This window comes from Dasypus novemcinctus, chromosome 3 (genome assembly GCF_030445035.2).
Source record: "Dasypus novemcinctus isolate mDasNov1 chromosome 3, mDasNov1.1.hap2, whole genome shotgun sequence".
Lineage (NCBI taxonomy): Eukaryota > Metazoa > Chordata > Mammalia > Cingulata > Dasypodidae > Dasypus > Dasypus novemcinctus.
This window is the reverse complement of record NC_080675.1, coordinates 36,524,437-36,548,921: the sequence shown is the minus strand read 5'-3', so window position 1 is coordinate 36,548,921 and position 24,485 is coordinate 36,524,437. Positions and strand designations below refer to the sequence as shown.

Here is a 24,485-nt window from a genome sequence, read left to right as displayed (position 1 = left end):
AGATTTTCATTCCCATCAAATCTCTGCATCCTGAAATGACCTGCACATTGGCAAGGCTTTTTATCTGTCAGAAGTTGTTATCAAATGGAAGTTTTCCATCTCTCTCCACTGCTCAGACACTATCACAAATGCCCATTGTGCAGTGCTCTCTCCATCTCACCAGACCCCTCCCCTAAAATCTCCCTGGAGTCTTGAATGCTCAAGGAGAATGTCTTCTCTGCATATAGTAGGCGTCCAACAGGAGACCCCTGGGGGACAAAAAGGACATTTTTAGGGCCTCACACATCTGCCCAACAGTGCTGTCCTTCCCACAGGGCTCAGGCCTGGGAAGCCTCCAACCAGGCCGACCCCATCCCCCTGAAGCTTGCACTGAGCCCCACCTCTCTGCTGGGCCAAGCGTTGGAAAGCGCTTTCGTGTGTGTCTCACTTGAACTTTACAGTGAGCTGGTGAAGCGGCCAGAGCAGGTGGCTCAGGGGGTGAGGCCACAGGGTAGGCAGGTCAGGTATTCAGCTAACTCATATAGTGCCCACGGAGGTACTCGCATTCCAGGGAAATGAGGGGTGTCTGTCTCAAACATTTTCTGCATAAATGAGCTCTTTGATGGAGCTTGACCAACTTGCTCATGAGGAGACCAAGACCTTCAGAGACAAAGTGATTTCCTTGTGGCAAAGCAGAAGTCAAAACTGCATGCAGAGGGAAGCAGATTTGGCTCAGTGGATAAAATGTCCTCTTACCACATGGGAGGTCCAGGGTTCAAGCCCAGGGCCTCCTGACCCATGTGGTGAGCTGGCCCACGTGCAGTGCTGATGCGTGCAAGGAGTGCCATGCCATGCAGGGGTGTCCCCCATGTAGGGGAGCCCCACGTGCAAGAAGTGTGCCCTGCAAGGAGAGCTGCCCAGTGCGAGAAAAGTACAGCCTGCTCAGAAGTGGCGCTGCACACACAGAGAGCTGACGCAGCAAGATGATGCAACAAAAAGAGACACAGGTTCTGATGCTGCTGACAAGAATACAAGCGGACACAGAAGAACACACAGCGAATGGACACAGAGAGCAGACAATGGGGGGGGAGGGGAGAGAAATAAATAAAAAATAAATCTTTAAAGAAAAAAACAAAAAACTGCATGCCACTCTGCCTTTTGAGCCGAAACCTTTGTCCCACCCTCACTTAGCCTCTCCCCTCCCTCCTGCACACTCTTCCCTGGAGCCCAGCAACCTCAGGCTTCCTCCAGGCTCTAGAGGGTCCTGGGCCATCCTCCCACCACCCACACCCCTTCCACCTGCAGCCCCTCACCTGGGGCTGCCCTTTGTAGAATTCAAGCCTCAGCCTTCACCCCTCCTCCTACCTCCTTAGCCAGCCCCATCCTGCTTCCGACACAGTCCCCTTCTCAGAGTCCCTGGTAAGAGTTAGCTCATGGATGAACAACTTCTTCCTGGGGAGACTAGATTCACAGTTAACAATTTTCCCTTCCAAGTTGACTTACTTGCATTTTAAGGGTACAAAGGGACTTCTAGAGGCCCAGGGCTTTGGCTCAAAAGTGCTTCCAGTAACAGACCTTGAAAGTGGCAGAGTCAGAATGTCTGTAAAGAAGGGACCAAGGGTTGTGATTCTTGTCCAAAAGCCGTGTCTGCAGAGCAAGCAAGCTGATTTTACTTGGATTCTGGGATTATTAAGTTGCTAGATATTTGGGAAGAGCAACTAATCACTGCCCGGCCAACCACTACCCCTGCCATTTGATGTTTTCACGGAATCTAGGTCACTGGCTTTTATACTCACTATAGTTTGTGGATGCCCTTTGAAGTCTGGTGGCAGCAGGACCTTGGTGTTCCAAAGTGTGACTTATCAGCACTGATGAGAGAGCTATCACTGCCCCCTTAAGATTCTATTACTGTATCGAAGATCAAATTTGCTTTTTTCCCATCATATTAGAAGTTTTCAGTCAACTCGATTACAAAATATCTTATGTTTGTGCTGCTAAATCATTTCCCTCTCCAACTGTATGGTGTTCTCTCTACCTATCTGTGCCCTAAGTGTAGGAGTTTACATTTATTCCCTGCTGTGTATAGTCTTAGAACAATGGGCAAGTCTAATCAGGGTGTTCCTCAATCCTGACTCTGGCAACCAGTGATTTTTCTGACCCTCTTGTGTGTGTTCCATGCCCTAATGTTAGCCGTAGTGTCACAGGCTTCCAGAAATCCATAGCTGAGTGACTTCCTGCGAATCATTCAAGGTGCAAGAAGTCAAATTAATCAAACTGGCTCATGGAACACTGTCTGTACTTGGGAAATAATTAGTCATCATCTCCTGTGAGCAAATGGGCGGGGGGGGGGGGGTGCAGGGAGGGGAGAGGAGAGAAAAGGCAGAAAGGGAGGGAGGAGAACAAGGGAGAAGAGAGGGAGAAAGGATGAGAAGATTTAATTTTCATTACATGTTGAAAAGAAGAAGTTGAAAAAAATTAATTTCTATGACCTGTAAAATTGTTTGAGGGGATTCACAAAGAGTGGTAATGAAAGTATCACCAGTCCGGCTTGGAGGCCCTGCAAAGCAGACACAACCACCATAGTGGGAGTCAACCTGGACACCCTGAGACACCGCCCTTTTAATGTGATTCAGCTCTGGGATTGATACCTTGCAAATGTACCAGTTGGGCCCTGAATTTCAACAGAGTTACAACACCTGCTTTCCAGTTCATTAGACTCACCCAGGACAATAAACAAGGAGATGGACAATGATCATCTCAAGGAACAGAGAGTCTGCAACTGTAAGCAAGATAGTCCCATCCATTGCCCCATGGGATCTAAGCCCCTCTCAATTAGAGGCAGAGTGGGCCTCACCATCAAAGAGTCCTCAGGAATGGGGAATGAACGATGGACTAAAGTAGATTTACTGGTATTTATCATAATTCTAGCAGTGAAATAACTTTTATCATTAAGGTGAGGCAGTGGCCACTGGAGGTTCTGATGGGAGGGAGAGGGAAAAATAGGTGAAATTTGGGGGCATTTTCAGGACTTGTCCTGACTAACACTGCAATGACAGATTCAGGCCATTGTATATCTTGTCAAAACTTACAAAAATGTGCAGGAGAGAGTGTAAACTACGATGTAAACTATAATCCGCGCTTAGTGACAATGCTCCAAACTGTGTTCATCAATTGTAACGAATGTACCACACTAATGAAGGATCTTATTAATGGGGGGGGGGGTAGGGAGTGGGGCATATGGGAATCCCCTATATTTTTTATGTCACATTTATGTGATCTAAGTACCTTTTTTAAAAAAAGAATATTAAAACAAACAAATAAATAGGAATGGAGTTTGGAGACTACAGCATTTTTTTCGAGACACCAAAGTTTTGCTGCAGGGAAGGAATTCATAGTGGAATGGAAGTAGCTTCAGAGTTTGAGAGATGGCAGAAGATTTTTATAGACATAGAAAGGAAATTAGCTTGACTCCTATTGATTGGACGAGGCCTTGTCCATCCTCTGGGGCAGGTTTAAGGCAAGTGGGCTTAATTGGCTTTCTAGGTCAGGTGCCTTGGTGGGGAATCTCAAGTTTCAAAAAGTAAAGAAGGAACTCCAGAGAGGGCTCGGCTTATTTTTTTGGCTCTGAGGGGCCCCCGGGCTTTCTCTATACAATTTTACACACTACCCCAAGCATTTCAGACCCCCGGGAAAGCCTTTCTTCTTAGGTGGGGGAAAAATTCACTCCCCATCAAATGATTGTGGTCAGTGTGTCAGATCCAGAGGTTTCTCAGCATTTGCTCCATCCTCTCCTCCTCATTATTCCCTGCAACTCCTTAACTGGCCAGCAAAGGGACGGGGCATTGTCCTTTAGAGAAGAGGTAAGAGGTGCCCAGGTGCCCTCCTCGTTGCTCCTAATGCCTGTGTGGGGTAAGCAGCACCACCCCCTTTTAGATGCAAAAAGTCAGGCAGGGTGACCAGCCCGTGTTCTCCCCACCCCCACCTGTCACCCACGTTGGGGTGGGCTGGGCGCCCAGTGGGTGCTCCTCAGGGTCTGCCTGAGTGGCCAGCAGGCCCCACTCACACTGACTTCTCCTCCTGTAGCAGACGAGCTACCAGGGAGATGAGCTGCACAAGCCGTTTAATCTGCGTGACTAGCAGAGGCAATTGGCACATGACCTTGCTGCTCTCACCAGGGGCAGGCAGGGTTTATTCTCGGATATGGGTATTTATCCCACAGACAATTGGTATGCGGCTGACAATCAGTCAAGTGCTTCCCGCAGTTGTACAGGCTCCATCTTAGTCAGATTAAACTCAGAATTAAATCAAATAGATACATACTTTATTAAATCTTGTTTTGGGTGGGGAGGAGGAGTGATGCAAAATAAGTTTTCTCTTTCCTTCCATGGTTTCAAGAGCATGAGGCAAAGGGCTTGCAAATGAAAAACAACAACAACAAAACACCTTTTCCTGGGCATGAAAGCTTGTCTTTCCTCCAGGCAGATGTGGCCTCCCCTTGGAAAGGTGCTAGTTGGGGACAGGAAAGTCCTGCTGTTTATCCTACGATGTAGTGGAATTTGGGCTGTACGGTGGTAACAATAAGGCTGCTCTGGGGAGCCCAGGGTTACTGCAGAGTTTGTTAATGAAGTGGTCATTTTCTGTGTAGTTGGAAACCTACACAAAGCGGGGGCCATTAGGTGCAGGTGGCTTTCAGTGACACTTGTTCAGAAAGCGCGACCCACTAGACCTAGCCACCAACCTCTGAGACTTTGGCAAGGAACTGCCCAAGGGAAAGCACTAGCACTTGCCTGCTATGGGAGCAGTAGACTCTGCTGTGGTTACTCATTTGTTCAAATAGAAGAAGATCTGAAAATCTATTTTCATTAGCATTTTCGAGGAGCAAATATGAACCAGGCAGTGTGCTGAGGACTTTCACCTACATGCTCATTTACATTTTAGGAATAAATTGTTATCCTTCAAAATTAGTCAAAGGAGTTTATTAGAGAAAATACTGTAAAGTATAAAGAAGAGGGTAAAACAGACCCCATTCTACTGAATCCTGTGGTCGCTGCACACCGCTGAACGGGGAGACCAGGCAATTCAGAAAGACCAAAGGCATCCGTGCTTCTGCGAGAGGGCGGGAGGGCACAGGGGGCTGCAGTGAGGGGAAGGGTCCAAACTCCACAGGTGCCACGGCAGGCTCTGAGCCATCAGGCACCGACCAGGAGCCGTGCATTGCGAGGTCACTTAGAAAGGTGTCCCTGAAGTCCTCAGACCAGGGGCTGAGGCGTCAGCGGAAGCAGGAAAATGAAACCCAGACGGGATCTCTGCTGCTGCGGCTCCCTCACCGCAAGGAAGGGTGTGGCCCTGGGCCCCTCCCTTGGGCGGTCCAGCAGGACCCGAGGCGCTGCTCAGTGGCTCGGGCGCCCCCTTGGGAGAGGAGGCGGGAATTGCCTGGCAGCAGCCCTCGTCACTGCACCTCCTCGCCCCGGCGTCCGGGGGACTGCCCCCTTCTTCCTCGTGCTCGTTTCAAATCCTCACGTGGCCTCTCCACTGAAAGGTCAGGCCGAGGAAAGAGCCCTGCCTGTCTTGTTTCCCAGCACCTGGTTCCTAGTGAGCGCGCAAATACATTTGGACTAAGTCATTCTTCTCCTGTTCCACCGTCAGGACTGATCTTGATGCTCATTTTTAACCTGATTTCACATCTATATTAACCGGGGGAGGGGGGGTCCCCCTTGTGATTTATCGCAGGCTCCTCACCCTCAGTGGTGACTCTCATGTGCTCACTGAAGCAATTTGGGACTCCAAGCACGAAGGATGATATAACCAAAGCAGAGCATGCCCGGGAAGAGAAAATGCCATGTCTGGGGGCGGCGGGGCTGCCATCGGAGGAAGCAGGGGGACAGGAATGAGACCCTTCAGGAAGGTTTGGGGGAGGCAGGAGGAAATCGCAAATGCACCAAATCACAGTCAGCGGTGCCGAGGGGAGGTAGGCGCCAGCGGCCCTGGGGTGGTGGGTGGCCGTTGCCAACCGCAGCGTTACCGCCAAGCCCGAGTGCCGCCTCTTGGCTCTCTCGCTGCGGTGGGGCTGTGCGGTGGGGCTGTGCGGTGGAGCTCTGCGGTGGGGCTCTGCGGTGGGGCTGTGCGGTGGAGCTCTGCGGTGGAGCGCGGGCTGCACGGGGTTCCGAGCAGGTGCAGCCGATGGCCTTGGGCAGGAGCAGGCTGGGAAAAGCGAGTGGGCCCCCAGTAGAAAGAGGTGTGGACCTAGTGAAAAGACAGGGGAGCTGCGGGGCGTGGCCATGCTTTTTCTTTTTAACTCCTTAAGGCTTGCTGGTTTTTCCAATATCTGAGGAAACTTTGACTCTGTCTCTTACTGTTCCATCCAGAAATGCTCTTCTTTCAGGAGCTCTGGGAGTCTGTGAAGGCCTTTTCCCATTTTCCTGAAATACATGTATTTTTTTATGTAATGAGTATTGTCTTCTTTCTACCCCGTATTCCTATTCAATGCAGTCCCGGTGCAGAGGGCCCAGGATACTTCAGCAACTAGAACTGTCTGCCCTCAAGAAAGTCTCAGTCCGTAGAGAAAGAGGCAGAACTGCAATAACAACTAGCAGGAGCATATGGTTCTTATGATTGGAGCAGAGGGAAGAAGTACTTTATCTGACATCCTTTGAATGAAAAAAGGGAATAACAATAGAGACATTCCTAACATCTGTATGTGCATGTACTGGAAATATCAAGGGAAGTTTCCTGGAAAATGTAGCTTTTGAGCAAGACCTGGAAGCATGGCAAGGAGTCACATGGTGTGGAAGTGGGCAGATGAGCTGTGTGATGTGCAAGGGCAGAGTGTAGTGAGTCTTTGCAGATAGATGTAACCAGAAACCAGAAGGATTGGGAGGCAGGGTGATGCTGAAAAGGTAGTTTTGTGACATAGGATAGAGGACCTTGAATGCCATAGTAGAGAATTTGCTATTTATTTTGTAGCAGTAAGAACCCATCGCAGGTTTTTGAGGAGGAGATAATTTACACAAATTTTCCAAGCCCTAAAATTCACACCAGTTGTCAGTAGAGGAGAGTGTTGAAGAAAGGTCATAGAGGAAGTGAGCCAGAGGCCACCAATATCCAGAAAGGATGAGCAATTCCAGAGTCCAAGATGCCCTAGAAGTAAGAGGGAGGGCAAGGTGTCTTATGTTCCTTGCTCTTCTCCAAGAGGAAGAAATTTTAATAATATTCCTGGACATTGAATAGACTAGTTTTTCTTTGGTAATAAGGATATTGACAAGGTAAGGGGAAGTCACATCTTATAACACCTCCTCAAAGGGAAGGAGATATCTAAGTTAGACCTGAATATCTCTGCAGAAACTTAATATGAAGGGTTTCATGTTCAAATTTGGAGCACTTCATGGTACGGGACTAGTAATGTTTGTATTATATTGCCAGTTAGTATTTTTATCTGACTCTCCTTGGTAGGCTAGATTGAAGAATGCAGCTGTGTAAAATTTAAGATGGGAAATAGGATATTTGTCTTTCCTTGTGTAGAATGTAGTGTTGGAGTTAATTAATGGGCTACTGTGACCCACTTCAGAAGCTTTTGGAAATAACCTTTGAGCCACCCATCTAATTGTTCCAGGTAGACCAAAAAAAAAAAAAAAAGAAGTGCTAAAATGTCATGGATTTCACACCCATTAGAATGGCTGCTATTTTAAAAAACGTTTTTTAAAAAAACAGAAAATAAGTGTTGGAGAGCACCTGGAGAAATAGGAACACATTCATTGCTGGTGGCAATGTAAAATGGTGCAGTCACTGTGTAATACAGTTTGGCAGTTCCTCAGAAAGCTAAGTATAGAATTACCATATGAGCGGGCAATCCCTCTCCTGGGTATATACGCAAAAGAATTGAAAGCAGGGACTCGAACAGCTCTTTGCACAATGATGTTTAATAGTGGCATTATTCACAATCGCCAAAAGATGGAAGCAACCCAACACCAACTGATGAATGGATAAATAAAATGTGGTATATATGTACAATGGAATATTATTCAGCATTAATGAGGAATAAAGTTCTGGTGCATGCGACAACATGGATGAACCTGGAAGAAGACATCATGTTGAGTGAAATAAGCCAGACCCAAAAGGACAAATATTTATGATCTCACTGATTTGAAATAATTAGAACAAGCAAACTCATAGAGTCAGAATCTGAAATAAAGTTTACCAGGGGATACAGGCGACATAGGAAGGAGAACAGGGAATGGAAAATTAAGGTTTAAAATATACAGGGTTCTTATTTGGAATCATGGAAATGTTTTGGTAATGGATGGTGGTGATTGTAGCACAACATTGAGAACGTAATTAATGGCACTGAAATATATAACCGAATATGATTTAAAAGGGAAATGTTAGATTGTATATATGGTAACAGAAGAAAATTTTTTTAATCCATGGAAGTACACTATACAAACATGCACTCTAAATTAAATCATGGGCTACAGTTAATAGTACAATTATAAAGATGTGCTATCATCAGTTGTAGCAGATGTTCCACACTGGTACAGGATATTCGTACTAGAGTGGTATGCAGGAATCCTATATTTTATGCATGATTGTTTCTGTAAACCCACAACTTGTCTAATAAAGAAAAAAATGTCACAGAAGCAATCACTTCAGATTATAGACAGGCATCTTCCCTGACACTGTTCCTGACGTCTTCCCCAAGCGGGCTGCCACAATTTCTGGGTAACTTTTGGTTTGGTCATTGACCTGTTGACACACAGAGCAACAGAGTGTGGGGAAATCCACCCACTCCTCCCCAGGAGGAGAAAGTAGGAATCTGTTTTGGAAAGAACACAGAGTGCTGATTTGCCAAGCATTTACTAATGGGTGGGGTCACCATGTGTGGTAGTTTTCTATCGCTGTTATAAGTATTACCCCCAAGTTAGTAACTTAACACAACGCTATTATCTTACTGTTGTGGAGGTTTTAAGTGTGACATGGGTCTCAGTGGGCTAAAATCAAGGTGTCCACAGGGTTGCATTCCCTTCTGGAGGCTCTAGGAGAGAATCTGTTTCCTTGCTTTTTCTGTCTTCTAGGGGTCACCGACATTCCTTGGCCCTTGTGGCACCCTCCCTCCATCTACAAAGCCAAAATAGCTCTCTCTGACCCTTTTGCACATCACATCTCTCTTACTGACTATAGCTGGCAATAGTCCCCTGCTGTTTAGAAGGCAGCTTCCAGGAATTAGGATGTGGAATCTTTGGGGGGCCATTTTTCTTCCTACCACATTGTGTATTAAACTTCCATACATATGATGTGTGCCATCTCCTTCCTCTTCCTCCACTCAGCTAATGTCATAAAGTGAGCCAAGCCTCCCAGGAGCTTCCCTGGCCAGCTGGTGTAGGGATCCAGGGGACCAACTCTGGAGCAAGACTGTCTAGATTTGATATCAACAATCTCATTTATTCAACAGTCTCATTTGACCTTGGACAATTACCCTCCCTCAGTATCAGTGTGTTTATCTGTAAAAGGGGGATAGTTCCCAACAGGAAACAGATGGCACACTCAAATGAAGGTAATTTGAGAAGTATAAAGGGATTTTAGGTCCTCTGAAGTTGCTAGAATGTTCCATTGGTCAGTATCCATTTCCTCATTTGCATTGCAACTCACTTTCTGCAATCAAGAGATTTCCATGGCCTGTCCAAAGGACCTGGCTCACTCACATTTCAAAGCAAGCAATGGATTCTTATACAAGGGAGATGGTGCCTTCAAAGGAATGGCTTTTCCCACCAAGCTCAGGGGAGAGCCATTTCCCCTAAAGTATCATCAACCAACAAACCATTTGTTCACTGACCTAGAATGTCATTCTTGCCTGCTCTCTATACAATTAAATGGGAGCAAATATTTTCCATTAAAGTAATATATGAAACAGTACATATGGCTATATTAAAACCATAAAAATAAGCCTTCAGTGAACAAAACAAATAATGCTCTTCAAATTTCTGTGCTGGCAGTGCCTTTTGGTCATGTCGAACATGGTATATTAGGGAGCTGGCTCCAAGATCAGCTGACACATGGGTGCCTGTGGACCCCCCCCCCCTTGAACTTTGCTGCTAAGCTTCATGGAATCTTGAGGTTTCTGTTTACTGGATCTATCTCCAAGGCAGAATGATCTTAAAAACTTAATTCCCAAATTTACTTTAAATTATAGGCATCACCACCTAAGCCGTTAATATGAGTCCTACTTAATGCTAGAATCTAAAACAGTGTTAAGAATATAACACTTATACCATTCATTCATTTATTGATGAATTAATTCAGTTGTTAATGTATTCAGGAAATATTTATCAGACCTCTGTAGTAAGGATTCAGTGATGAACAAAGTAGTCTAATCAGAGGTATACAAATGCAAATTAAAGTGTTAATTGATATAAAAAAATCCTATAAGAGCTGAGAAGACTTTGACAGATTCAAGGGAGGGATTTAAATCATCTGATTTTCCCTTTAAGAAAATCACATGGGCTGCAGTTTGGGGAAGAAATGGGAGAGGAGTCAGGGTCTGCCCAGCGATTCTTTATAGGTGTTCTTTAATACAGGGTTTTTTTGGCACAAAACAGTTATTTGGTTAACCCAGTACCATTTCCTTACACCTATTCATGCATGCATGTGATATAGAAACTTGAAAAGCTAAATATTCTCTTCCCAACCTCCTTTGCAGCGATACAGCCAGGCGACCCTATTCTGGCGAATGAAACTTGAGCAGAGATTTGTTGGGGTCTTCTGGGAAGGAGTTTTTCCTGATAAAAGGAACAAAGACACCTGTGCCAACCCTTCCCTCTTCTTCCCATCCTAACACAGAAGTGAGGGCTGGAGCTGGTAACCGTAAGGAAAAGGTCAAGCTAGTGGCTCTCACAGAAATTGAGCTGCTGCAGCAAAAACATCAGCCACCCACCTCCAGGCCGCTTGTTTGGTGGGGAAAATACCCTCCCCCTCCCAAGAATGGAATGTGCATTGTGTGTGTGTGTGGGGGGGAGGATTGGTTAATTTCCACCATCACTCTACTGATACAGTGATTCAAAATTAAGTTTAAGGGAAGCAGATTTGGCTCAACAGATAGAGTGTCCACCTACCACATGGGAGGTCCAGGGTTCAAACCCAGGGCCTCCTGACCCATGTGATGAGCTGGCCCATGCACAGTGCCAATACATGCAAGGAGTGCCGTGTCATGCAGGGGTATCCCCCGCGTAGGGGAGTGCCATGTGCAAGGAGTGCGCCCCATAAGGAGAGCTGCCCAGCGGAGAGCTGACGCAGCAAGATGACGCAACAAAAAGAGACACAGATTCCCGGTACCACTGACAAGAATACAAGCGGACACAGAAGAACACACAGCAAATGGACAGAAAGAGCAGACAACTGAGGGGGGAGGGTGGGGCGGGGAAGGAGAGAGAAATAAATAAAAAATTAATGATTAAAAAAATAAAACAGCAAAATTAAGTTTAACAGGAAACAAATTAAAAGGTATTTAGATTATTGCCATAGCTAGCACATGGAATCTCAAATTTCCCCTCATGCCTTTGAAATCACAGTCTTTTGAATGGGGTGGCAAAAGAGGAAAACTGTCTTGACAGTACCCCTTCCACGGGCCTCGAAAAGTGACATTCCTTAGAGTTTCAGCTTCTAGCAACTTTGGAAGACAACCTTAACTGTGTGCCTAGAGCCCTGGATTGTTCTGAAATACAGTAGTCCGTGATGAAGGGGGTTAAATTCTGTCTTTTGCCTATTTTTGTAGCTGTAGAAACTGAAGTAGTGCCTGGCACTGGGTGGGAGCTCAGTAGATATCCACCAAGCCAGAAAATCCACCAACTCATTCCAAGTGAAGAATAAAGATGTTTTGACTTGAGGAAAAAAAAAGTTGAAATGGCCTAATGTAAAAAGCCCGTAGTGGGCAGAGCAAGCTCAGTGAAGCATGTGCATTTTGGATTAAGAAAAATGATTGTCATTTGCCAGCTCTGATTCCTGCCTCCAGGCTGAGAAAATGATGTCCGAGAAGTCAGTTTCACTCTTTCACAGACACCAAAACAGAAGGGTCTTTAGTGAAATGCAGGCGCTGAAGTAACAGTCATTAGGAGCTTTTATTTTAGAAATGGGCAACTGATTGCAAAGTCAAGATGAAACGCTTCGGTGAAAAAGACCTTCATGCCTGTGGCGCAATCTTCCTTCTTTGCTGAAGTTGGGGAGGATTTATTTTATTTTATTTTTAATTGTAACATCATTTGCTGTACTTGAAGTTTTGTAGTCTTCCACTGAGGGAAGATTGGAGCAGCTAAATACATTAGTTCATTGGATAATTACTTCATGTAAACAAAACTAATGTTTACCCCTTATCATTTCTGTTGGAAGGAGTGCCATCTGTACAAGGCAGAGATGGACAGATGTGTGTGCTCATCAAGATCAAGCTGTCAGGGCCTCTTCAGATCATGTCCCTGTCTGGCTTCTGATGTCATTTGTCCAAAACAGATTCCTAAAGTACAGAAACTCCTTGGCTCCACCCAACATCCTTCCCCCACCTTGTAGCCCTTAGGATGGGGAAGTGTTCTGTGTGAATCCACCTGAGGAGATAGATGGGCAAAGCCTGATTACTTGTCCTGCTCTTTCCTCTAAGACACAGCAGAGTATTTGTCAAGTCTGAGAAGCCTTAGCAACCAGGCCTCTCACTGTAGAGATGAGGGAAATAAAGTCCAGAGAGATTAAGCAACTTGTCCAAGGTCAACACAGCAAGTTGGCGAAGCAGGTCACTCAGGCCTCAGGCCAGTGTTCTTCCTGCTCCCCACTGCTGCTTCAGTGTGTAAAGAGAGGATTGCTTCTCCTCACTCATCTCTGGTGGCCCATTGGCTATGAGATAATATTTCTCATTAAAAGAAAGTCTACCCTGGAGTGTAATGGTTCCCATTTTCCTGCTGTTTGGACGCGTGTTCCACCTGCTTGTCAGTGCTGGCTGTTGAGCTCCCTCAGAGAAGGACATCCTGTTTGTTGTGACCCATCCAGGCAGAACCAGCTGAGCTGGCCAAGTGGTTTCTCTGCCTCATTGCGCTGTCAGATGAGGACCACCTGCCAGTGGATTGACATAGTGAAACTTAGGTGCAAACATACTCCCTAATGACACAGAACTTCATAATAAAGGATGACAGGAGATTGATTTTGCTCTTCTTCAGAAAGAAAAGGTGTCAAAGTTAGATGGACCTGAACAGTCAAGAAAATGTAAGTATATACCTTCCCATCTTGCCAGATAAATCCAACAAAGCCCCTGGAGAGAGAAAACACTGGAACAGCTAGACATTGGGCAGAAATAAATCCTGTGATGGTAATCTGATTATCTGGATCAATTTCTTTCCATACTCCTGTACCCCCTTAGGACTATACTATGCTTTTCCTTCAATGCAAAATGTATTAAGTGCATTGTATCTGAAAAGCATATTGGCAGGCATTGGTTGAGAACACAGAAATGAATCTTTGTTTCTTTGTTTATAAAGTGGGGATAAAACATACCTCTTATGAGAAATAAATGAGTTAATAGAAGTTAAGCTTAGAATAGTGCTGGCACAGAGTAAGTACTCAACAAATGTTAGCTACAAAAATGGAAAGGGAAACTCAGGTATAGTCCCTGTCTGCAAAAGGATTTGAATCTAAAGAGGGAGATGAGAGGCTGTGTATATATGCTGGGTACATATTAGTAATTAAGTATTTTAGGGGGTCAGAAGTTGCCCTTTTTAAAAGTAAAATGAATTATAATCTTTGTCCAGCAAGGACTAAATGAGTTGAAAATATTAGAGGTGAAAATTTTAACAAAAATGGGATACCACCATGCGATGCTGGAGACTAATGCTTGGTGCCATGTTAGCTCAAGATCCAGTCAGTTGTCCTGTGAGAGTGGCCAATACCAAGCTCAGCTGGAAAGTGCCCTGCAATCCCCAATCAACAAAGCACTGGCCCTAGTGTTGGGAGAAGTAAGATCAGCCAGGTTTTGGGCCACTATCTGGGTTCATGCCTCTGATAATTATGTTCCAGCATCTTCCCTCATTGCTGGACCTAACTCAGAGATGTAGCTAAGTTTTTCTGAGAATCTGAGAAATATAATATAAGCTTTAGATTTGATAAACAGAGCCTGGCATTGGAGTCAGGAAGACATAGGTAGAAATCCTAACTTTGCCACTTGATAGCATATGACCTTGGATAAATCACTTAACCTTTCTGAACCTCAATTTGGATATCTTTATTAGATAACATTTAAGACAGGAATGAACTAGATAATTTATACAAAATACATAGAGTACTATCAATCATATAATAGATGTTTCAAAAATGCTTGCTATTATTTTTGTAAGATCCCAGGAGCCTACTTTTGATTTTTATTAGGTCTGCACTCTTGGCAATTTTCCAGAAACTGTGATAAGGGATTTCAGAGAAGTGTTATTAACTGATGTTGCAGTAGACCATGCTTCAGAATCAAACTGAGCTATCACAGATTTATCTGGCACAACAACAGAATTGGCTACCTGGAATAGTATAGTCTCTAAAAGTTTCTCAGTAATAGTGGAAGGCATTGATGGAATTTCTGAATTCTTGAAAGGACTGGATTCTAAAACATTCCAACTCTAAGATTCATTGATCTTATTGTTAAGCATTTGTGATTTTAACAATTTTTGATCAATAAATTTCTACCAAAGCCCTGATATATCAGTCAGCTATAGCCAAAATATTCCTGCATAACAAATGATCCCAAATTCAGTGGCATACAACAATAAGCATTTGTTTCTTGCTCATAAAGACTCTGGTTCGGGGGTGGAGGACTTGGCCCAGTGGTTAGGGCATCCGTCTACCACATGGGAGGTCTGCAGTTCAAACCTCGGGCCTCCTTGACCCGTGTGGAGCTGGCCCATGCGCAGTGCTGATGCACTCAAAGAGTGCTGTGCCACACAGGTATGTCCCCACGTAGGGGAGCCCCACGCGCAAGGAGTGCGCTTCGTAAGGAGAGCCGCCCAGCACAAAAGAAAGAGCAGCCTGCCCAGGAATGGTGCCACACATATGGAGAACTGACACAGCAAGATGACGCAACAAAAAGAAACACAGATTCCTGTGCCGCTGACAACAACAGAAGCGGACAAAGAAGATGCAGCAAATAGACACAGAGAACAGACAACCGGGGTGGGTGGGGAAGGAGAGAGAAATAAATAAATAAACAAATCTTAAAAAAAAAGAAAAGACTCTGGTTCATGCAAGTTAGCTGAGGTTTGGCTGATCCAGGGTGGGCTAAGCCAACCTTTGGGCTGGGTCCCATCTGTTCCAAATGTTTCTAATCCTCTTTGAAACAGCAGATATCTGAGCATATTCTTCTCATGGCAAAAGGTAGGAGGATAAAGGATAGGCATGGCCATGCAGGTACGTTGCAATCATATTAAATAACATACTCTTAGCCAACACCTAATGTCAACGGGCAGATTCTTTGACCACCAAGAGCCATAGTAATAAGGGTCTGGGTATATATTAGTATTCTGGGGAGTCAAGAATTTGGACCAATAATTCATTCTACCACACACCGGAGATGTTCTAGACTATTTCTGGAGCCTATCCCCTTTCTGGTTAGTTAACTGGATTGTCTTTTGTGACTATTTGTAACCCCTGGTGATTTTTATACTTCTTGGTACATTGTGGGCCAATATAAGAAGCTAGGTCTTCTGTCTTTGCAAATAAGCCCTTTTAAGATTCAATGAGCTGATGAGGCAACTAAACAGAGCTGAGAAGAAATAATTCTTTGAGATTTTCTCTGCACATCCCATCCTCCAAATCTAGCACCCATCAGCAGAGACTAGAAAGTACTACCATCTAACACCCAGTCAGGGGTCTAGCTGAATTGAATTATTGGCTTCCCTCCAATTCTCAATGATTTTCTCACCATTCCATAGAAAGCATCAATGTAACTGATACTTTTAATTTCAGATAACACAATAGATTGAAAGCAAAGATTACTTTGAAAATGTGACACTTTTCAAGGAATGGCTTTCCTTGGCTATTGATATGTACTACTCTAAATTGTTGGGTTAAGCTTAGAAGATAGAAGTCAGGGTGGTGGCTGATACCATTACCACAAATGTATTTAAAATCATGCTTCTACTGCTGTTTAAAAGAATATAGATTTTCGGAAAATGACCTTTAACCTAACACAATAAACTCATCCATTACCTGAGGGGCTGGGAATTTAGTATTCTTTCTCACTCTGTACTTCTTAGGGAAACCCAGAAATATCCAGGGGAGGATGGTTTACCTGCTTTGTGGGTTTTCTAGGAGTCTTACTGGGAAGCAGAATAGCTCAGAGGTTGGAAGCACGAGATCTGGAGTCTGCCCACGGGCTCATTCTTGGCCCCACAACTGAGTAGCTCTGTGAGGTTGTGGGACAACATCCTGTGGTAATCACTGATGCTGTTCACAGTTGTTCAGATCCCTCCTCCCCTGGCACCCACAACACTGAACCCCCTGGCTCCTCTGGTGGTTGAGTGGTATTACATGAACGAACTTGTTTGTGGTACTTTTGAGCTATGACATTTAATACACAGTCTGAGATTCTCCAGAGACCCTGTCCCTCTGGCACAGTGACTAGAAGCATTCAAGATGGTGATCAACCCAGATCCCAGCGTTTCTACCAGGAGCAGAGTCCCCCTGCTGAAATGCAATAACCTTCATTATGTTCAGTCCCTGATTTGGGGGTTATTTATTACCCCACTTAACCTAATCTACCTGATCACTATACCTCATTAAACCCTAGTTTCTTTCTTTGGAAAGATGAGGACAATAGTAGTATCTCTCTTATGATATAATTATGGAGATTAAATAGGAAAATACATGTATAATACTTAGAATACTACCCAGCATTCAAAATGTATAAATTCTTAATACATTTGGCTATTTGATATTATTAATAGTATCATTATATTGTTTTATAATTAGGACATTTCGTAACTTTGTCTCTAACAAGTTGTCTATTTCTATCAAACAAGTTAAGTTATATGTCTTTGAAAAAAAATCGCTTAACCTCAGACAACAATACTACTATGTTAGACTAGTTGAGCGATGGCTTTAAATTTCAGCTTTAAAAGTATGCATTTCCATCCAGCAAGCCTTCAGATATCCATGCTGGTATTCAAAGCCATTCTATTGCTTAGTGGAACAGAATGTGTGATAATACTAAACATTCATCCTCATTATCCCATTTCATCTCTCTGTGTTCTGTTTTCAATATAAGTGCATAGTATTTTCTTTTACCACAGCCCACCACCCACAGTTGTATTTCTCCTGATATTGTGGTCTCTTCAGTCCAAAAGGAGAGGTTCCTGTACTTGTTCCTCCTTGGTCCTAGTCCAAGGGACCCATCCTCACACCACCCCTCAAAACTATTGAGAACTATTTTCCAACTTCGCCTGATCAGGGCTGTCCATTTTGATTCAAAGTGGGTTTTTTGTTTCGTTTCGTTTTGTTTTGTTTTCCCATCTGAAATGGGCTGGGTCCTTCTCTGGTCCCAAAGGCAGCCCTGCCTGCATTCCCTAATAGCAATAGATTAATATATTAGGTTGAACCATATAAAATTGCCATTTTAATTTGAAAAACATGGTTCTGCCTATGTTTAAACTCGATTTGGGAGAGAAAGGGAGTTTCATCACACATGGGATTACATGTTAGATCCCATTGAGACTCCTAATATCCTGCTCCCTACTTTCCTTGTTGAACAGGGGGTGGTTCTTGTAGAGCATGCCTTATGCCCTTTCCTGTAACCTCTGATATCCTCAAAGCCAGCCCTTAGTCTTACCAGGTACTGAACTATACTTATTGACTAATGAGGTGGAGACTTCACATCCATGTTCATACATTTTGGCTATTATTTTGTGGGAGAAAATAACTTTTTTTTTTCTTCTACCTCCTTCAGATTGAAGACATCATTACAAAGATGCAAGATGACAAGACAGGGGGTGTGCCCATCAGGACAGTCAAGAGCTTTCTCTCCAAAATCCCCAGTGTCGTCACAGGTAAAACATTTCCCTTATAAAGTGTTGGTGGTAACAGGAAATGGCTACTGAAGAGTTGTGTCGTCTATATTGTGACCTGGGGGATACTTAAGAATTTGTGAATATTAAAGATGACACATTCGGTGTGTTTCTTCTGTTAAGTCCTGGTCTGAGATTGGAGGAAGATGCTGCTCTTTACCAATCGCTGAGAACAGCTTACCCTGACCAACCGTTTTGTGAACAGGTTGAGATCTCTGGCAAAGAAACAAGCACAATAATAGACTGACTAGCCCATCAGCAATTTGGCCTATGGGATGTACACAAGCACAGAAAAACTAAAGAAATTAATTCTAGTTAAAACAAATCTTAAGAAAGTCTTATGTTCAAATTCTACAAGATGCTTTTATTTTCAGTTTTTAAATTGCTCTACTTGAACTCCTGAAGAGGTTTTAAAATATTTTTCTGCATTACTTTGTTTTGTTTTTGTCTTGTGTGTTCATGTTTCCATTAAAAATTTAATTGTGAAATACATCAAACACATGGGGACAGTTTCAAGAATAATAATAAAATACATCAATGTACCTACTAACCTACTTCATAAATAACATATTATCCATGCTTTAGAGCCTCCTGTGTACCACCCAAATTGCATTTGCCTCCCTTTCCACCAGAGGTAACCACTACTTTTGGACTAATCAATTCATAATTTTACCACAAAGGTATGTGTTCCCTTATATCCAAACAAATAACCAAATCAATTAAGATGCATTTTTATATGACTTCATCATTGTTGAAGTCTAGCTATTTGCTTTCCAAAATTCAGGAACAAAATAGTCTCCATTTCCACTGCATACATATTAGAATGGCCAAAATAAAATGCCAACAATACCAAGACCTGGTGAGGGTACAGAGCAACCAGAACTCTCAAAAATTGCTGGTGGGAATGCAAAATGGTGCAGCTACTCTGGAAAACGTTTTCTTATAAAATTAAACATATACGTATTACATAACCCAGTAATTTCAATGCTAGGTATTTATTCAGGGAAAAAAAATCTATGTTCACACAAAAAATTGTGTACTAATATTTGTAGCACTCTGGTCATATTCACTCCAAACTGTAAATAACCCAAATGTACTTCAATGGGTGAACGGATAAATTGTGATCTATTCATATTCATCCTTTTATGAAATATTGATACATACGGCAACCTGGCTGAATTTCAAAGCCATTTTACTGAGTGAAAGAAGCCAGTATCAAAAGGCTACATACTGTATGATTCTGTTTATATGGCATTTACAAAAAGACAAAACTGTAGTGATGGGGAAAAGATCAGCAGTTACGAGGGTTCAGGGTAATGTAACTACAAAGGGATAGCAAGAGAGAATTTTATGAATGGTGGAACTGTGCTGTATCCTGATTGTGGTGGTGGTAACATGAATCTATATGTGAATTAACGTTCATAGAACATTACATCAAAAAATCCAATGTTAATATAAAACAGACTGAGCTGAGGTATCCATAGGATCCCAACTCGTTATCTAGAATATCACTATTTGAACTCAGATGCCAAATAAATCTGGATAATGAAGGATGCTGGGGTTATTAGTTGTGGTAGATTGAATCCTGTACCCCACAAGATAATTTCTTAATCCTAATCTACATTCCTATGGGTGTGAACGCTTTTGTAAATGGGACCTTTTGAAGCTATATTTTCAGTTAAGTTACGGACTCCTTGGTGAATAGTATCTTTTTAGATCTTATTGTGGTGTGGCCCGATGGAATCAGGGTGGGCCTTAATCCATGTTGCTGGAGGCCTTATAAGTAGAAATCAGGAACTGGATGAAGTCAGAATATGTAGAAGCCACAAGTCAGAGAAAGCCAAAGGAGGAGACTAAAGACATCACCATGTGACAGAAGCAGAAAGGCAAGTCAAGGAACCCCGAGGAATGCAGCAAGCCATCACCAGAATCCTACATACTTGGAGAAAGCATGGCCTTGCTAACACCTTGATTTAGGACTTCTGGCCTCTAAAACCGTGAGCCAATAAATTCTTGTTTAAATTAACCCAGTGTGTGCCATTTGTCATAACAGCTCTGAGAACAAAGACATTCATGTTCTCTAATTTTGAAATTTTTATATATGAAATTACACTGTATAGATTTTTCTGTGACTTGGTTCTTTTGTTGAACAATATGCCTTTGAGAAACACACATTGATGCACATAGCTATGGTTTGTTCACCTTCACTACTGGATAGGATTCCACTGTATGAATGCACTCGATTTAGCTCTCCAACCTACTTTTGAAGGCCACTTGGATTGTTTTCGGATGTATTAATCAGGGTCTAGTAAGGAGACAGAAACCAAACCAATAATTTGTACATGGAAAATTTAATAATTAAATTTAACTAGTAAATGGTAGTTCACTACTAAAAGAAATAAAAGAGAACTCTCTAGAATACAGGAATAGCAAATGTAAGGAGCAAACTCTTCATCTAGGACTGAGGGAAAGTATTCAAGGAAAGGACTTGGAAGAAGCCCTGTCCTCTACTGCTAAAATTTAGTACTCATTGAAGTACTCATTGAAGAGTGTATGGTTACAGCCCATTGAATGGCGGAGAAATTTGCTGAGGTGCTGTGGACCTGATCTGGTTGGCAAATGGCAGGCTGGGCTGACAAACAGAAAACCACACTCTAAGATGCTGGTGAACCTTTTTCCTGCATGACACTGTTAGCTGCACTGCGCCTGCTAGAAGAAAAACTCACCAGAACAAGGAAAAGAAATGCCTTCTTTTGCTATTTATTGTGGTGTTCCTCCGATGCCCTGTATTATCAAAAAAGTCTTTCTAAACCAGGGGTTCTTAACCTTTTTTGTTCCACGGACCCCTTTGCCAGTCAGGTGAAAACCATGGACCCCTTGCTAAGTCCACACTAGACTGTGTAGTATTTAATAAATATATCACACCTGCACCAGCATGTCCCCACAAGAATAATGTTTTTTTGAATTGCAGTTCAAGCTCATCGACCCCTTATTAAGAACCCTTGCTCTAAACTATACTTAGTAGTAGAGTTGCTGAGTCAAGTATATGTAAGTGTTCAATTTTAGTAAATATTGACAAACTATTTTTTGAAGTGATTGAACAAATACACTCCTACCAGGAGTGGACAAGCGTTTATGTTATCCTACATTGCCAACCCTTGAGTATGGTCCTACATTTTAATTTTTGCCAAGATAAGACGTGAATCAGGTTGAGTCCCTTCCCCCTTGGTGGGCTGATGTAAATGGGCATTCACTCAGGAAAACACAAAAAAAGAGAGAGAACTGTCGTATTTGATCCTGGGACTTCGGGGAGAGATGAGTCATTCCCCTGATAGTTAGCAGCTGAAGAGAACAGAGCAGCTGAGGAGCTGATAATGCCTGAAAAAAAATTAGCTCTGTGCCAGAGACTGATAGTGGAAGCCCTGAGAAACCAGGCAGTGATCACCCACCATCTTGCTTCAATACCTGGCTGCTGAGTTGGGTGAGAAAGTACCTCTTTTGTTACCTTGAGATGGACTTTCTATAGCTTTGGGACTGTAAGCTTTTACCCCAAATAAATACCCTTTATAAAAAGCCAACAGATTTCTGGTACTTTGCATCAGCACCCCTTTGGCAGACTAATACAGAGATGAAGGATCTGCACACATTGAAAACTACAAAACTGCTGAAAGAAATTAAAGGTCCAAATAAATGACAAGACACTCCGTGTTCATAGACAGGAAGACTTAATATTGTTTAAATGTCAAGACAACCTGAAATAATTTGCAGATTCAAAGCAAAATCCCAGCAGCCTTTTTTGCAGAAATGGAAAAGCCAATCCTTGAATTCATATGGAATCATAAGGAGTCCTGAGTAGCCAAATCAATATTATGAAAGAACAAAGTTGGAGGTTTCACACTTCCCAATTTCAAAACTTACTACAAAGCCACAGTACTCAAAGGAATGTGGTCCTGGTGTAAAGATAGACATCTAGACGATGGAATAGAATTGAAAGTTCAGAAATAAACCCATACATCTATGGTCAATTGATTTTTTAAAAGTGATTCTTTATATCAATGTTACAAGTTACTCAATAAACACAAGGTAATAGCTACAATAACAATAAATCTGCTTTGGTCAGTGGTTATACCACCCCCCATTTTTCTTCATTCCTCAGTCTTAAAGGGATTGGGATGATGTCTGCCCTGACTGCTTCAGGCTGAGAAAGGCTATAGATAGTATGAGGCAGAAGAGTGGAATTGTTTGGCTTGCAGTTAAAGATACTCCTTCTGTTTGGGCTGGAGCTCTTCCATCATCACAGTTTTGTTAGTTGTCCAGGGCAGGCCTGAAGAACTAAAGGGCAGGAGTTGGCTGCATATCTGCTGTTTTTCAGGGCTCAACTGGCATGGGAACAATCCAAAGACTTTAAAGTCTCAGAGAAATGTACTTAACAAGCAAATTGAAAATTTGAGGTTCAGATAAAAGGAATAGAATAATCATGATTAGGGGATTTATAAATAAGTATAACTATGTTATTTTGGGGAAGTATATTTACATATATTCCCAGGTAGGGTCCATTGAGGGAGTATTGATTTCATAAGGCCGTGTGGCTTGCCTGTGGCATCCGGACATCCCTCGGGCCCTCAGGAGCACTCTTTTTTGAGACTTTGTTTACTGTGGCAGTTTGTGAAGTCTGGCTAAGACCTGTATAAGTGTAACCTCCAGAATGACCTCCCAATTCACTTTGAAATATCTTAGCCATAAAAACTATATTTTATTTAATATTTCCCCCTTTTTCTTAAGGTCTTTCTCCAAATTCATCACTGATTAACACATGGTAATAATCCCTTATTGCCAGGAAGGCTCATTTCTGGGAGTCACGTTCCACATCATGGGTGAGGGGATGAGCAAAAGGTAGTGAGGTTTATTTGCAGATATGGCCAACTGAGTTTTGACAAGGGTGCCAAGTACAGTAATTGGTGCTAAGAAAACTGTATACCCACATCCAAAAGAATGAATTTGGACCCCTATCGTATACCATATACAAAATTTAACTCTAAATGTATCAAGGACCTAAGCATAAAAGCTAAAACCATAAAACTCAGAAGAAAACATAGGTGAAAATCCTCATAACCTTGGATTTGGAGGTAATTTCTTAGATATGACTCCAAAAGCACAAGTAACAAAAGAAAAAATAATTAAAATGGATTCATAAAAGTTAAAAACTTTTGTACTTCAAAGGACACTATCAAGAAAGTGAGGGGAATGGATGTAGCTCAAATGGTTGAGCACCTGCTTCCCATGTACAATTCCCAGGACCTCCTAAAATAAAAAAGTGAAAAGACAGCCTATAAAATGGAAGAAAATAATTGCTAATCATACATCTGATAAGGATTTAGTTTTCAGAATATATTATGATCTGCTCCAACTCAATAACAAAAAAGACAACATAATTTAAAAATGGATAAAGGACTTGCACAGACATATCTCTGAAGAAGATAAACAAATGGCCAATAAGCACATTAAAAGATAACATCATTTGCCATCAGGGAAATGCTAATCAAAACTATACCCACTAGGATGGCTATTATTAAAGCATCAGAAAGTGAGTGTTGATGAGGATGCAGAGAAATATGAACCTTTATGCTTTGTTCTTGGGAATGTAAAATGGTACTGCCACTGTGGAAATCAGCTTAGCGGTTCTTCAGGAAGTTGAATGCGGAAATACCATATATCCTGGCAATCCACTTCTTGGTCTATACCCAAAAGAACTGAAAGCAGGAACTTGAACAGCTATTTGTACCACAATATGCAGAGCAGCATTATTCACAATAGCCAAAAGGTCGAAGCAACCTACATATCCCTCAAGATAAGCAAAATGTGGTATATATATACACAATGGAGTATTATTCAGCCATAAAAAAGAATGAAGTTATGATACATGTTACAACATGGATGAACCTTGAAGACATTATGCTGAATAAAATAAGTGAGACACAAAAAGACAGATATTGTATGATCTTGCAGATATGATATATTAGAATATGCAAATTTATAGAAATGGATAGTAGATTAAGGTTACCAGGGTCTGGGTAGCAATGGGAAGGGGCTGTTATTGCTTAATAGGTGCAGAGTTTCTGTTGAGGTAATGAAAAATTGAGGTAATAGATATTGGTGATGGTAGCACAATATTTATAAGAATGTAATTATTAATAATACTACCAAGTTATACACTTGAAAGTGGTTAAAATAGGGAATTTTGAGTAGTATATATGTTACTACAATAGAAAGTTTAGAAAATAAATGATAGCTAGATGATGATAGATGATAGAAAGATGACAGACAAATAGAAAGATAGATTAGATAGATAGATAGATAGATAGACAAACAGACAGGTGATAGATAGATAGCCCTAAGGCCAGTAAAATCTCAGGACAGAAGATGTATCTTAAGCTCAACCTGTCC

General features: G+C 42.4%; 1 protein-coding gene across 5 annotated transcripts in view; it reads left to right on the top strand.

Annotated features, from left to right (window-relative positions):
- RGS6 (regulator of G protein signaling 6) overlaps window positions 1-24,485 on the top strand; it is a 620,371-nt gene that overhangs the window by 407,694 nt on the left and 188,192 nt on the right. For all 5 annotated transcript variants that reach the window (XM_058293121.2, XM_004452000.5, XM_012522723.4 and 2 more), the window contains exon 3: window positions 17,924-18,023. In XM_058293121.2, the coding sequence (XP_058149104.1) occupies window positions 17,924-18,023 (100 nt within the window). The remainder of the gene's footprint in view (window positions 1-17,923; window positions 18,024-24,485) is intronic.